The sequence below is a fragment of the Trachemys scripta genome, chromosome 18 (assembly GCF_013100865.1).
Source record: "Trachemys scripta elegans isolate TJP31775 chromosome 18, CAS_Tse_1.0, whole genome shotgun sequence".
Classification (NCBI taxonomy): Eukaryota; Metazoa; Chordata; order Testudines; family Emydidae; genus Trachemys; species Trachemys scripta.
The window spans coordinates 18,318,997-18,335,641 of NC_048315.1; the positions used below are offsets into that span (position 1 = coordinate 18,318,997).

Sequence of the window (16,645 nt, forward strand, 5' to 3'; positions counted from 1 at the left end):
AGCCCCCCGCGCGGCCCGGCCCCGCTCTCCCCATTGATAACTGGCTTTATCAGAAATTGATCCTCTTTGTTCAATTCATCGATCAGCCCAAGATGGCGCCGGAGCCGCCGCCGCCGGAGCCGCCGCTCGCCCTGTCCCGGGCCAGCCCCCCGGCGGGGCCGTGCGGGGCCGAGGGCGGCCGGGCGGGGGGCAGCCCCCGCTCCCCTTTATTTCTGGGAGCCGGGGAAAGTTTATTGAGTGCTGGGACTTTGTGTGGGGCGCAGGCAGCCGGCCGGGCGCAGGCTGCAGCCTCTGAGCGGCTGGGGCTGGGGGCGCTGTGGTGCCAGCGCTCGGCGCTTTTAAAGCAGCCCGAGCCACTCGCCTTCCCCGCTGCCGCCGCTCAGGCAGCCGCTTCCCCCGGCTGGCTCCCTCCACAGCCGGGGCAGGGGACCCCAGTGCGGGGGGCGGCCTGCCAGCTCCCCTCCGCTCGCTCTCGCGCTCCTTCCCCAGGGCTCCCCCCGGCAGGGAGAGTCCGGCCAGCCGTCCCCTAGGGTCCGCCACCCCCCCGAGCCCCCCTGCCTGCCCCGGGTTTGTTTACATCTCGGCATCCATGGCTGGACCTTCCTCCCCCCCTCCCTCCCCGGGTGGGTTTGAATTTGCTGGCGGGTTCGGGCCGCGGGCGGAGGGCGTGCGGAGAGGGCTGTGCTGGCCTGCCGGGGTTGGCACGGGGTGATCTGGCGTGGGGTCCTGGTGGGGTCCGGTTCGGGCTGGCAGGGGGGGATCTGAGCTCCGGGGCCTGCTGGCGCTCCGAGTAGCAGTGGGGAGCGGCGCTCAGGTTCGGGTCCTGCTGGGGCTTGGGTCCGGCTGGCCCGGAGGTCGGAAAGGAGACAGCCCTGAGGGCCGGGTCCTGGTTGGGCTCAAGCTGGCACAGGGGGTGTCTGTATTGGGGGAGGGCGCTGCGCGGACCGGCTCCTGCAGGCTGGCCCTGGGGATTGTAAGGTCCGATTCTGGCTGGGGCTCGGGGGGCTCTGGGTCCTGCGGGGGCTTGGGCTGGCACTGGCGGCTGAGCGGGGCATCTGCTGGGGTGTAAGCAGACAGCGTTGTACATATTGTGGCGTATGTAGCGCGTTAGTTTCCATGCTGGAGGTGGAGGTGGGAGCGAAGAGTCTGATGGAAGTTGGCTCCTGCCGGCTTCGGAGGGTTGAACTTCTGGGGAGTGGGAAGTGTGTCGGGGAGACGTCCTGTGTGTGTGTGGAGGGGGGTATGGTATATTCTGAGCTTATCTCCGTGTGCGTGTCTCTGGGGCTGACGGGCATTTCCTCCTGCTGTAACCACACGGCGTGAACACCGTCTCCCTTCTGTCTAGGACCTGACACATGCGTTGTGTTGCTGTTTTAACGTGGCTGCTCATAGCGCTTAGGACTCCTGTCCTTTCAAGAAAAAGTACTTGCTCTGCAGCTTTCCTTTACCTTTTGGGTGTATGCCTTGATGAGATTCAAGATTCACTACTTAATTATAATAGCTCATGTATACGAAGGGGGGGGGGGGCGATTAGTCGGAGATTTCCCTGCCGATTAACAGCATTGCAACATGTAGCTTTATCGTACTGTAGTTGATTGGTGCAGGAATATTGTGTCCTGCCTCTTTAAATCCTGAAACGCGTGGAGTTTAAATAAATTGGCTAGAAAGCTTTTGCTACCCACCCCTCGCCCCCACTGAGGAGTCTGTATTCAGCAAGTGCCCATGTGGGAGCTTAGAGAGCAGGCAGCCTGAAAGGAGCCGGAAATATGTTACATTGATGTTTGGCATAGCTGCAGTCAAGTTAAAGGTGAGAGGATGCTGTCAGGATGGGTTTATGTTTTAGAAAGAAATTAAAAGTGTAAGAATATGGGACTAAAACAATCTGCCTTAGGGGTCTGTGCAGGGATAATGATCTGCCTTTCGGGGCTGTTGAGAGGGTTAATTAGTTAATGGATGAACAGCACTGGGCACTTACTACTTTGAAAAACGGAAAGTGCTATGTATCTATAGTGGGTGGCTGGTGCCCTCTGACTTTCAAATGGATTAGGGGTGGCAAGAAAGTAACTTCTTGTTTTAATTCTGTTTTTTAAAGATTTTTGGATTAAGGTAGATTTGGCTGAACTTTCCTAACTTGAAAGGATTCTTAATACTGACCCAGAATACCTACAGGAATACAGAAAATGAGAGCCAGATGTAGGATTGTATCAAATACAATGGTTTAGATTAATATGTATTTAAACAAGGTCTGACAACCTTAATTGTAAATGCTTGCTTTTGCATATGTATATGTGCAATTGTACTTCCTTAGAATTGAAAACTCAGCACTCCTAATGTGATTTTTCTTACGGTGTTACACTTAACACCGTAGAAAGGTATCTAAAATAAATTTTTGTAAAGAAAATAAAGCTGCAACAAATGTTTATTGATTAAAGCATATTACTCTAAAAGTAGCTATCATGTAAATCAAATTCTAGAATGTAATGAACACAGCCAAATTGCATTGTGAGAGATTGGTCTATTCTGTTTTTAGTAAAAATAACTCACTTTTACTATAATTTAATTCCTGTGCATACTGTAAAACCCGTTATGGAGTATGAATGTGTAAACTTTAATCTTGTGTATGGTAGTCTAAATGTGACAATCTGACTTTAGCAGTGCTAGACTTCCCTTTGAAGCATCCTGGCAATAATGAGTTGGAGTTTATATTTGAGCACCAAAGCCTTAGTCACTACTTACTTGATAACTTTATACATACTATATGTGAACTGTATGGATCTAGGTTGTGTGCCCATCAGTTAAATCACTGAGGAATCTGTATGTAATAAACTTTGTGCAATTTCTGGCCACAGAGAGTTTTGGCGTGACCAAAGAGGTGGAGAGTACATTCAGACAAGCCATTTACTCATGCACAGAACTGTTATTTTTGATTTCAGATATCTTTATTTCTCTACCTCCTCCCCAATCTGCATGATGGGGAAGGAATAAATTACTCCATCCTGAGGATAAAGCAATACCTCTGACAGTATTTTCTGTACAAGGAGTTTTTCTGGCATTTGTAGTGGGGTGTTCAACCAACTGGGAACTGCATAAATCAAATGTTGTTCTGTCTGCACTTTCATTGCCTGACTCAAGTGGGAGATTCCATGCATCTTACAAGTAACACAGTCCCACCTGTGCTCTGTGAAGAGCTTCTCCAGCTCTGGCTGTTGTTTGAAACCAGCTACAAGGCTGCATCAGTTCCAAATTATTGCTCCACCCACCTTTTTGCTGGGAAACTTGTAAGGTGCTCAAGTGAGACTCTGTTGATGGAAGTAAGGGACAAAACCAGGCACACATACTATCTAGTGGTAACCGCCCCGTCTCAATTGTTAGGGGAGCCATGTTTACTGTTACTAACCCTCGACCTGCACTATAATGTAAAGCAGTGGGTGTTTAAATACTGCAGTCAAGATTGTATCTGTGTTAATTAAAATACACAGCCAAGAACACTATTAGCTCTGACTTTTTTGTCTTATTCATTTCTCCTTTCACTAAATTTCTTTTGATTCTCAGTGGAGAGACTTCAGCACTCGGAGGCAGGCCTAAACCATCCAAGAAAGCTTGGATTAAACAATAAAGGTTTTACTTACCACTTGAATATATTGGAAACAGAAACTGTAAGGTTTGACAGGTGTCAAACATGAGCCCTCCCTCCACTTGCTGTTGAGATTGTTTAAAATGGTTCAGCCAGGCACCAAGTTCAACCCTTTTTCCTAATAGAGGCCAATCATGGTTCCTGAATCAGGTGTTGAAAATGGTTTGGCAGCACCTCTGGACCACTTGCCAAACTGGGTTTAACCATGGACTAGACCTCCTGAGGTCTCTTCCAATCCTGATCTTCTATGATTCTATGAGTGAGGGAGGAACCATATTTGACAGCTGCTGCCAAATGGTTTGGCATGACCTGTACACCATTTGCCAAACTGGATTTAACCATGATTGAGGGAGGAACCATATTTGACAGCTGCTGCCAAATAAGTCAGTGTGTTGTGCAGACAGATTTTTGGAAGCGCTTGGCTATCATTGTGATGAGCATGGATTAAATACCTAGATGGATGCTTGGTGGAGTGCTGTACTGTTGCTCTGAAGAGTTGCAGCAACAACTCCTGGTCTGAAAACAGTCATGTGATCTTAGTCATCTTCATGTACAGCAGGATAAAGGTTACAATGGAAGAGTCGGACTCTACTTGAAGTCTTGTGTTCTTGGTTTATTTATAATCTTGATGGATTATTAAGCAATTTGCCCATCAAACAATGTGTTATGCTCCTGTGGCTGTAGCATAAAATCCTCCTTAAGATGCATGGCTAATAGGCTTGAATAAATGTAACTAAGGGTATAACTTGTCCAGCAGTATCTTTATTACTTCAGTAATGAAATATGAGGGCGAGAATAAACCCAGCTTGATAGTCCTGCAAACTCAACCTGAGATCTGACAAACAGAAAAACTAGAGATTGTTATTTGTAAACTGAACAAATTTGATGTGGAAACATTAAGATAAACATAGAAACTCAATACGATCAGGTGTCACTTTTCAAAGCAGAGGTGCATTTTATTTAAAAAAAAAAAAAAAAACAACAAAAAAAACCCCCATGCGCACGCACACACAAATCTTTTAAAATAAAACTGCTTGGCTTGTATTAACAAACCAGGGAATTTAAACTTAAAGCCAAATCTTGTCTGTATACTTTTGTCTTGTGTCAAGGTATTTACAGCATATGGTTAGGGTTAAGAGGGAGCATTATCTGTTTGTTGCCATTGATTGATTGTTTCAAGGTAGGCCCATTCACAAAAGAAAAACTGATTTCTAAATAGTAATGAATGGTTTAAATATTGAAGCATCTAATTGGAAGCAAGGGGAATTCTTGACATCCTGTAGCTGAACCTGATTGTACCAAAACACAAGACTCTTTGCTTATAGCTGTCCACTTTATTTCTGTTAAATCAAAGTGGATCTAGAGATAATTTTCTTTTCCCAAGTCACAGTTGAATTTATAGTTTCTGTCCTGAAGGTGGGGTGAGGGAACATCTCCTTGCTATATTATCAGTGATGGGAATTATGCATGTGTCAAGAGAAGATGTGCCAAGGTTTATAACTAGATTCCATCCAATTCTGCATGATCATGGAGGTACCTGACTCAATAAAAGCATTGTGGTTCTATTTCAGGGTGAGAAGCAGAGTTTGGGGATGTGATGTAGGGGATCTTCTCTCTTTCTGTCTCACAAAATTCTGCTTTGTTGAATCTTCCTGCTGGGAGGGTGGAGGCAAAAGAGATGGGATGTGTCAATGCTAGCTGCTGTTTGCCAAGGAGGGGAGGGGGGACGGGGGGACGGGGGGGGCTGTGGCAAATATCTCCCCTCCCTATAACAGGAAAAAAAGGCACAACATGCAGACCAGCCATTCAGCCTGTCTAATGAACTGAGGATTTGGTCCTAGTGGAATAATTTATGGAGCAGTAATAAATGATCCATAGTTATAACTGAACTTCCATTGCCTTGGGGGGGGGGGAAACTATCCTCTCTTCTCCTCATTCCCCAAATCCAGAAACAAAAGAATGTCCACCACAAAATAAGTAGAATTGATTTATGATTGAGGTAAATATTTTTCCTGACACATTTGAGGTCAGTTGAGGTCAGTTGGACAAGGAGTTAAAAAACTGTGTCACACACAAAAGTATTTACCAGAGTTCAGAACTGGATAACAAATGCATATATTATGCAGAATCAGATCCACATTCCTTTTCCCCTTTGTATTGGGAATTTCCTTAGCAAGGGCTACATTACTGGCCCTTGTATATTAATATACATCAAATAAGTAACAATAGTTATTACAAAAGGGGTGAATTAGAGACTTAAGCTGTGGTAGACAAAGGTAATTATTTACTAGCCACTATGTAACTTAAAGTAGACAGGTTAAGCACTAAATAACTTCTTTTAGGGAAAGGAATGCTGTTGAAAGGGAAAGATTGCTTAAAAACCAACTTAGTGTTGCAGCAGCCATAGTGATCTTTTATTAAGAAGAAAATGATTTGAAGTTGCCTTATGGCAAGTGGAAATGGAATGCTGGGAAGAGTTGGAAACTTTTCCTTTTGGCTTGCTGTTTTTCCCCACCTTAAGCTTAAATATAGCTTAAGGACTTGGCTAGATTTCCAGTTACCTCAACATACCTTCTTGTATAGCTGCAGATAACTTCCTCAGCATCAATAGTGGAAGCCACACCCTATCTAGCAAGATTTACTTGGAAGATAAGCTTCTGTTGTTACTATTGTGGGTATTTTCAATCAAATCTAAATATGAAATCTACTTTCTTAAATGTACTGTATCTACTGTTTTTGTTTTGTTTTTGTTTTCCTTAGAGTGAAATGATTTCTAATTTGGTCCTCTTCAGGGCAAGTACCACGTTTTCCCTTGTGTTTGTCCAGGGGCCTGATTCTGATCTGAGCCTTTGGGCATGAGTGAAAGAGAAATAATAAATGAAAACAACAATGATGAACCATAGTTGAAAATGTATTTGTAGATAAGTGGAAAACGTGCATGAACTATCCTCCTATCTCTGTGAACAATAAGTGTGGCGGTACTGCATACTTTGTGTAACACTCCCAATAAAGTGTTCCAGGGTGTCTGCTTCTAACATACAATGTTGTTCTAAATTTAGTGTAAATTTGCAAAATCTGCTGATAAATTTGATCCATATGTTTGTCCTACAGTATTCCAGGTTCCAGTTGCTAATGTATTCCATTCGGTAAAGAAAGGGAGGGAACTTCTGGGAGTTTACCTTTTACTGTGGTAAGGAAGGCTGTTACCTGCAGTTCCCTCTGGAACTTGATACTCTTCCTACTGCCAGTTGGAGAGGGACACTAGAGTGTGCCATGATATGCTCCTTTCTTGTTTCTCCAGTCTGAGTACTGTATGTTCTGAACTGCGTGCAGTTCAAAGCTTGGACCCCAAACTCTGATCGCTGCCTGCTCAGGGAACTTTCTGTCATTAGACTGATTTGTTTTTGGAGATACACTTTTAAACATTATTACATTGTTAGCTGTACCTCAATTACATTTTAATGTAATGATGCAAATGATGCAACATCAAAGCAGATTCTACAACTTTCAGCCTGGGTTTCTGTTTAGTCGACATGTAGTTAATTACTGCAAAGATGAACAAAATTAGTTACCAGTTGAGTAGCCAGTGGAAGGAAAAAGATCTCTTCATCACATTTGTATGAGATGACTCTTAAATCAGCATTCTTAATAAAACATCCAGTTAACTATCCGGGAAATAATACAAAGGATGAATGTGCCAGTTTGTTTTTGTTAATGTAAGAGGAAAATTGGTGTGGAATGAATGTGTGAAGTTAAGGGCTCAGTCTGAACAAACTGAGGATGACTGTAAAGACAGCTTCTTTACAGGATCTAGAGGAAGACATGGGCCAGAATCTTCATGTTTGGGTACCTAAATGTATACTTAAACATCTAAATAAAAGTAAATTTTTTTTTTAAGCTTATGAGCACTTGCAGCTCCCACTGACATCAGGCTCTTTTTATTCTGATGCTGAAGTTTGAAATTGTAGTTGTGGTCCAGTTTCTAAAGAGCTTGCTTCCAAAAACAGATAATACAATTTGGACACACACACCTGATGACTAGATAAGTGTTAACCTGAATGTAGCTCTTTAAGATTTTAAGTTTTATTTATTTTGTGAGACTGTTCTACACACGCTTCATGAAAAAGTGCTGTTAAGGAAAAAGAACAGGAGTACTTGTGGCACCTTAGAGACTAACAAATTTATTAGAGCATAAGCTTTCGTGGACTACAGCCCACTTCTTCGGATGCATATAGAATGGAACATCCACAAGTACTCCTGTTCTTCTTTTTGCGGATACAGACTAACACGGCTGCTACTCTGAAACCTGCTGTTAAGGAGTGATTGAAGGAAAGGAGGGTTTATTTTTGGTGCAGAAGGAAGATGGAGAGAGTTCCAAATGCAGTGGCAGCCTGGAAGAAATCATGAGGTTGAGGGGACAAAAGCTGAATGGAAGTTTAGCAGAGGACAGGAGGACTAGGAAACAAGAACAGACACATACACAGGCAGGGCTTTGGAGCTGTGCTCTGGCTCCACTCCAGCTCCAGGCAAAAACCTGCAGCTCCACTGCTCCGGAGCTGCTCCGGGCTCCACTCCAAAGCCCTAACGCAGGGAAAGACTTGTGCAGGATCTTAGATGTTGGTGAGAGACCTGAACTTGACAAAAAAGATGAGAAGACTGAACTTCTTTATTAATGTATCGAAGAATATCTTAAATTATTAAAATCCATAATGAAAATTTAATAATTAAAAGAAAATCTCATTTAGTTTGAAGCATATGTACTGTTTATTTACTTATTGTTTCTCCCCTCTGGCTGGACAATGATATGGACTAGTCCTTTTCGCTTTTGTTTTTAGTTTGTTTTACTTGCTGGATGTTACTCATATAAGTATTTTGTATTCAAATATTTTGGATTGCGCACCCTATGGAAGAACATCTAAATCCAAATAACTGTATTTTGAATTTGAAACTAATGAACTAAATATTTGTATTAACATTACATTTTTATAAATATTGTTAGTTTATAGTGGTAAATACAGAATAACCTAAACATTGGGCCTAAACTATCTGAAAGTAACCCTTTAACTTCCCATTCTTTAAATAATATTTGGATTTGGTAGAAAACAAGTGCAGCTTGCAGAATTTGTTAGATCAACAAGTATTCATTGGTGTTGCTGATGCCTAGGGTCTTGGATATCTCGAGCTGTATGTTTTATATGCCATTACTACTTGGTCAGTTCTGTATTGTGATTTAGCAGAATATACTCTTTTCCCCAGTATAAATATTTTAAAGTAAAAGAAGGCAGTTGACATGATAAATCTGTGAAAAGCTAGTGCACTATAGAAGGCCTAGTTTTGAAGTCTGGCTACTTTTAAACTAAAGATTGTTAATTATCTGCCTGAATTGCAACTCTGGTGCCTCAATCACTTCGGAAAAGTAAACGCTCTTGGTGTAGGGCTGGGTTAATAAGGTTTTGTTATAATTGAGGTATGTTTTCAGTTGCATAGGGGAAGTTGGAATGTACAAGCCCTGCACTATGTCTAATTCTAGCTAGCCCTTTGCTTTTTTATGTGTTGGGTAATTTTAAATAAACACTTTTTTTTTTAATGTTGATGCCCAGAAGCCCTGATTGGGATTGGGGACCCAGTTTGCTAGGTGCAGTATGAATAGAGGTAGTCCTTTGAAGAGCTTAATTTGTAGAGTGTGTAGGCCTTAACCATATGTGAGACTCATCACATCACTGTCTGACTAGTGATTGTTTTGCTGTGGTGGACCCTGGGGTGTGGAGTTGTCTCCCTCTCTTTTGTCAATCTCTACCCACTTGAGGAGGAGGAGGAAAATACCCAACCTTAACTTTTCCCTTGTAGGTGCTTTAGTTTGATCACTATTGGCCCTGTATTTGCCCTCTTTATTGTAGTGGAGCCTCTCAATTTGTTGTTGCTTTTAAAAGGTAACTTTAAAATCCACTTGTTGGATTACATTTGATTAATTTAAAATACACTGGTCAAATCTGCAAGGTTTTAAAAAAATATATAAACTAAATATGCAAATTATCACATTCTGGAAGCACTGAATATGTATAACAGGTGTAGGCATTTTGTAAATAAACCATGAGAAAAGGTACTCTCCTGCTCCAAATGGAACAATTTCACTGGTAAGAGTGCTGCAGCAGCATCATTGTGCAACTGACCTGATTCTTTTTATGTAGTTGGAGTATTATGAAAACAACTGTGCTAGGGAACTAGTTAAAATATTGTTAAAACATGGATTGCTTGTGTGTGTGTCTGTGTGTGTGGTGCCATCCACACACACACACACACACACACACACTGTTTATAATCATGCCCTGGTCTTCATACATTTTAAAACACAGTTTGCACTACATAGAAAGATAGCACCATGTTGGTGAACCACCATGGTACAACTAGATCCCTCCACGTTAATTTTGTTAGTATAGATGGAGCCAACGTTACTCTTCCTGCTCCTGGTATCAAGTTATGAAGTCTGAGAAGTGGTCAGTTTCAGTTCGTGGTTATTGCCCAACAGAAGACAAAGGGCATAATCGTGTAGGAAGCAAGGACAGGTGCAGCAAACAAGGGAAAAGCGAGACTCCAGATTTTGATAGGGTGGGAGGAAACGGTGAGTGATGTAGAAGGTTGAGATGACGCCCTTGCTCCAGCACCAGATTTGTTGATACATATTAACCAGTGCAACTGGGAAGTATGAGAGTGTCTCCTGGTGGATGTCCAGGTACAGTATTACACTGTATTTACCAGCTGCATTGGATGTGTGGTATGGAGTGGTGTGCAGGAATTACCACCAAGCTACTCTGTTGGACCTTGCTGGAAAGGTCCCATCTCAGATATCAGCATGATTTAGAAGTACCCATGGTAGATTGGCTAATCTCTAGTATTAAGGTTAGTGTTTATACTAACAAGTTTTGATACACTTCTCATACAAAATGTCATTCAGTGTTTAATTTTTTGGTAGTAATTAAAACATTCTCCCCACTCCCATTTTATTAAACAAAAAGTGTTTGCCTCTGATTTAGTGTCTAAAAAAAAATAAGTTGATATATTATAAATAGGCCTCACCTTAATAAATGAAAGTTATCTTGGCTTCTTAATATACCGAACATTTAAAGCAAAAGCTTAAAGGTGTGGATAGAGTGAAGTGCAATTAGAAGCTGTTCCCTTTTTGATATCTAGAGAAATTTTTATTTCTCGCATCTCTTTCCCCACTTGTAGTATTAGGTATTTGAGAAATGTTTATCAAAAAGATACAGATATGTACACTGGTATAGGGATATTTAGATATGGACTACAGATTGGTCAGATAAATCTATAATTTTCTTTAAAGTAGCAGGTCACTGATATTGACCAAGTGTGAACAAATCATATTTTGGAATTAATGATTTGGGAACAGACAGTACCACATGGTGTCTTTCAGCTCTATCTCATTGGTTCAAATTCAGCCTAAATAGACCTGGCCTCAGTCATTATCTATACATACAGTGCTGCAGCTGTACCAGTAGAGCTGTGTTGCTGCAGTGCGTCTGGTGAAGACGCTCTATGCTGATGGGAAAGACCTCTCCTGTTGGCATAAAAAAATCACCTCTGCGAGCAGCATAAGCTCTCCCACTGACATAAGTGCCCACATGAGCGCTTATGCTGGTGGACTATTCAGACCCCTGAGCGACAAATGTTTTGCCGACATAAACTGTAGTGTAAGCATAACCTTAGTTTTTCTGCCATCAACATGGTAATAACTTTGTGAATTGAGTTGAGGGTTTCAGTCCTGTTCTTGATTGTTGATAGCTCTGCTACTGACCTCCTGTGTGACCATAGGCATTTTGCTTCACCTCTCTGCATTTATTTCCATCTGTGAAATAGGGATAATGATATTGACCCTCCTTTGTGAAGCACTTTGACATCTATGGATGAAAGGTTCTGTGTTATAGCTCAGTATTCTTTATTGTCACTGTTTACTTCTGTATTTGTATGGATAAACAGGGCTTTAGTTTTCAGGGCTGTCAGCCACCTTTCTCTAGGATTAACTTTATATTTTTAAATAGAAAAAACAGCCCAGCAAATGACATGGTATTCTTAAAATACGGCTGTTTTTCAGCTTATTGCTAGCATCATATGGGATCATGAGAAAAAAAAATAGGAGTAAGTCTATTGAAGTGACTAGGAGGTGGCAAAGTCTTGAGTTATTATGTATATCCTAGTAAAAATCTTGACGTTGGTATCAAATCACCGTAAGAACATTTTTTTGCTAGCAGTCAGTTATAAAATTTTGATATCAACACTGAAGATGACACAATGTCATATACATGCTCTCTTATTTAAAAACATATAGTAATAAAGTATGCGACTCAGTGTTGCTTGTAATATGAGAGCAGGATGTCTGGTGTATCAAGTTTTTCTTTAGATTTTTTCCATGAATTGTAGATAGCACACCCAAAACATACAACACAAGTCTGCAGTGATGTAAAAGATGAATTTAGTATGCAACAGTTTGTGGTTGCACCACTTGAAACTGCAGGCAGCTAACTACATGCATAGGTAATGTGACTCAAACAGCTCTGCATTCTAAAAACAGATGAACTTCTACCAGTTTAGCTATCTGTAGTTTGTAGGGTTTCTATCCAAGCCAGTTATTACTGGTTGTAATGATTGTAGACGGCTGCACTCAAGCAGGTCTGATACTCCATCTGGCAGAAGGCAGTGGTACACTCATAAGGTCATATATGAAATGTGTTAGATTAATGGCTGGAGACTGAAGTCCTTTATTCACAAAACAAGTTCAATATGGTAGGCTGAAGCTTTTTCACAGCACCCTTCATTCCTTTCTTACTGTTTACTTATTGTGATCCGAATATCCATGCTCTCTCTGGCAGGACTGGTAACAAGGGTGCAGAATGTGATTTTTAGATAACCTACCTGTGCTGTCAGAAATTTGGGTTGACTGTCAACTCAACTATTCAGTCAATGGACTAGATGAAATATCAGGTGATAATGTTTAAACATTTAGACTGGTGAAAAGGTGCTATATCCTGTTATCAGTTCCCAAAACAGTAATACTTTGCATTTATCATATATAGGACTTCTCACCTGTAGCTTTCAGTGGATTTTACAAAGGTGGGTGGGTGTGTCCCCATTTTACAGAGCAAAGGTCCTGATCCAACAAAATACTCAAGCATGTGCCTAACTTTAAGCACTTGAGTATTCTGAACACTTTATTGGATTTGTGATTAGAAAGAGTTGCCCTTTGTCAAGAGTTCAAGGCAGAGTTGGGAATAGAACCCAGTTTTCTGAACTCTCTATTCATTTAGTAGCTGTCCTACTGAGTTATCCGGTCCCTTTTAAGCATGTTACTTTATCTTGTGTTCCTGCTAAATTTAAACTTATCTTTTGGTTATTTAGTATGGGACTATAAACATGACCAGAACAGCTCAATAAATTTAAAACTTACGGTTTGTCTGTGTGTCTACACTTAATTTATTTTTCATTGTTTAAGTTGACATGCGTGCATGTCAAAGTAACTTTGGAATCAAGTTAGAGTGGAATCCGGTTTATCTGATCTAATTGGGGCCAAGTTGGATAATCAAAAATTCAGATAACCAGAAGAATGGGCAAAGAGTTTTCTATCCTCTTTCTCTCTCTATTCTGTCAGCTCCGGGCGGCAGGGCCATTGGTTAATACGGAGAGCTGGATAATGGAGGCTTGCATAAAAAGGATTCTGCTGTATTTAAATGAATAGATGTTTTATTTTCAGATATAAATAAAGTACCATTTGTCTGTCATCTGAAAGATGCTCTTTCTTTAGCTGTTAATTTTGTCAGCAAAATACTTATCTATTTTTATGTTGCTTGATTTTTTTTTTTCATGTTGATAGCATTGAAATAAACGTTGGGTTTGGCATGTCTGCTATGAAAATAGCTCTTCTGCTATTAATCTGCAGCATTGGGATAACAGTAAACATTCTTAAAAGCAAGGCGCCAGTAATGTTAGATTTTTGCCTAGACTGCTTAGAGTTGGGTCCCAGTCTTGTTTTTAATATGGGCAGTTCCCTGTATATGGAGTCGCTTGCAGGCCTAGAACCATAATCTCTGGTTTTGTGTGAGCACTAGAATTGTACAGTATGCCTTGAAAACAAATCAATGTTCTGAATATATTCACTTTCAGCATTGTCAGTTGTGTTGTGTCACTTTCAGGAAGTGATTGCTATAAATTTCAGTTTTTTTTTAAAGTAGGCTCACCCACTTTTTTGACATTGGGTTCTGCTCTTGCAATTCTCAGAATACTGGAGAGGGGTGACTGGCTAATGTGGCATCTTCAGTTAATCTATCCTTTATCATCCATGATTGCCCACTCATTTGTTGAGGTGAACATATTTTCTGCTCGAATAATCTCAAAACAATTGTTTGTTACCAGGAAAATCTCCTGACTGAAATCAGTGATTTAATACTCCCTTGTGTATAAGGTGAGTGCTACTGTAGGAGGATGGCATTTTCTTGTCTTCACCATTGTAAGAGGATGTAAATGCCATGTATCTGGGCTGATATGGAAGAACATTCAGAGAATAAATCAATGTAGAAGAAATGTCCTTTAGACCCTACGTACACTCCTACTGGAGCTACACTTTTATGAGAACAAGTGAGCTTAATACTGCAAGGTATTGAGTGCTCTCCCTCAGGCTGTCCGCACCAAATAGGATTGGGCATTGTTTCCTCATTTATTTTAGATTGGCATGTGAACCATGTAAAGTTGCTCCACAGACATATGCTGTTGAATCCTATGTATAAAACACTGTTCATTTCTCTCTGTGCATTCCAAGGAAAAAGCCTCGCTATCAAGGTTTGGCATGTGTAGAAAGCCTCGTCACTTGGTCCTCGACTGACAAATTCTGTTGTAACACTACCACGCTCTGTCTCCTATCCTTTGATATTCATTTGTTTCTAGCAACCTTTCTAAATACCTCCCTTTCCCTGATGCTGTAAAACATCTTAGAACTTTAATTTAAAAAAAAATAATAAAAGTAGTATATTAAATGCAACATGAAGGATTAAAACTTCTCACAAGACTATGTTGTGGTCAATGTGTGTGTTCCAAATACTGAAATAAAATCAAATACTAGTTAAGAGATGTTCTGGCATATCCTCAGAACAGTTGGCTCTCCTTTAATGTGTCATGTCTTACAGCATGCTAAATAAAACTTTATTAATGTCACTATCTGGGATTTTCTGCCCTGTAAATAGGGTTTGAAGTCTAAAATTGAAACTGAAAACCTACATCAAATGGGATTTAAAAAAACACCTGGTAGTTAAAATTGTTCTAGAAATCTTGGAAAGTCAAGACGTGTAAATACTGAAGAGTAGTTACAAAGCTCTAGAGCTATTAAAGTATCTTTAAGTTAAATTTAATATTGAGATAGATGCTTAAAAATTAGTCAATGCAGTGTTTTTAAAGACTTGAGAAAATTACACTTTGTCATTCGATGTCGCCTTTCCCCACTGTTGAACAGTGTGCTCTGTATCATTTTGTTGTGGCCTTCCCACCCCCAAAAATTGCTGCATTTCAGGAGTGTGGGTGGGGGATGACAGTGTAATCTGTGAAGCTCTTTGGGATCCTTCACAGTAAAAGGTGGGGGTACATATGTTTAAAATATTATAGTCTCTCTTCCACATGTAATGGTGACTGCAGAGGTATTGAAATCCAGAAATAGTTATACATTAATCTCACTTTTGATTGTACATGTGAATTGTGATTATTGTATGGATACATTACACTGAGCTGGTAAGATAGCACGTGTGTCTTGGAAGAAAATTGCTTTAATTGTTTCAGAGTGTTTTTTGCTCTAAGTATTTTATTTGGTCCTGTATTAGTCCTAGCAAAATGTAACCTGATATTGTAGTGCTTTTACACCCAATTTGTTTGTTGTAATTCTTTTCCCAGCAAATTGAGGTTAATTTCAAATGGCAACACATTTTGAATCTATAGCTTGTTTTTAGAATTTTGATGCTCGATAGTAATCCTTTTGTAAGGGTTTTTTTGGACTGGGAACTAACTTTTATTCATTTGTGAATTTGTTTGAACAATGACTTAAGTTTTGACACTTCCTGTTTGTTCAACTGTCAGTCACGCTAATTTGGAGATCCAATAAAGTCCTTCTGATCTTTGTGTTGAATTAGGTCATCCTTTACCACCCTGAAGATCTGTTGTGAAAGAGCTGTAACAATTCCTTTTTCTTTTTCCTGAAACCAGTACTAGTACACTTTTTTAAAATCTTAGCCCCAATGTGATGGTATTTAATACACCATAATGTTTTAGTTGGCTTTTTAAGATGCAAGGGATAAATTAATATATTTTATTTGGGCATAAGCTTTCGTGGGTAAAAACCCACTTGAGATGCATGGAGTGAAAATTACAGATACTGGCACATGAAGAGAAGGCACATGTTTTATGCCTTACCTAAAGACTTCAAGGGGAATTCTTGACTATAGACAATTCAGGAAATATGTCTTAATTGACCTTGATGTATTTTTTGAAATTATTTTGCACCTCAGTTATCACTGATCCACACAGATAGCTATTTCTAATTTCCATCTGTTAGCTAAGTGAAAATAAAGACAAAAAATAATAATCTTAGCTGGATTTTTAACCAGGTCTTTGAATTTTTGGTTTGTGCCTGTCCATGGCAGAAACATCAGATTAATCTGTCAGGGAAGATCTATTGTTCTTTCAAGGAGAAGAGATCAAAGTGGGAACATGTCTGCACAATACAGGTCACCATAGCAGGTTCTTGTGTTTCAGGCACCCTCCTCTTTGCACAGCCCCTAGGTATATCACACAATATCACCTTGGCAGGCAGCCAAGCCTATGGGAAAGATTTTGTGACCAAAGCTGTCATTGTGGAAAACATTTTTACAGGGTGCTCTTTTCCCCTTTCTCTCACTTGTGCACACAACTCTTCAGCTTCTGGACTGGGCAGGATTGCTAGTTCTTGTCAACCTAACCGTACTGCTT

The 16,645-nt window shown here is 40.5% G+C and overlaps 1 protein-coding gene across 8 annotated transcripts in view; it reads left to right on the forward strand.

Moving 5' to 3' along the window:
- The window catches only part of CUX1 (cut like homeobox 1), a 398,007-nt gene that overhangs the window by 947 nt on the left and 380,415 nt on the right, over window positions 1-16,645 (forward strand). Inside the window, exon 1 of one of the 8 annotated variants that reach the window (XM_034752649.1) lies at window positions 1,444-1,807. The exons of the other annotated variants lie outside the window; for them this stretch is intronic. Coding sequence (XP_034608540.1) covers window positions 1,778-1,807 — 30 coding nt within the window. The 5' untranslated portion in view covers window positions 1,444-1,777. Of the gene's footprint in view, window positions 1-1,443; window positions 1,808-16,645 lie in introns of those variants that run through there. 8 annotated transcript variants of the gene reach the window in all.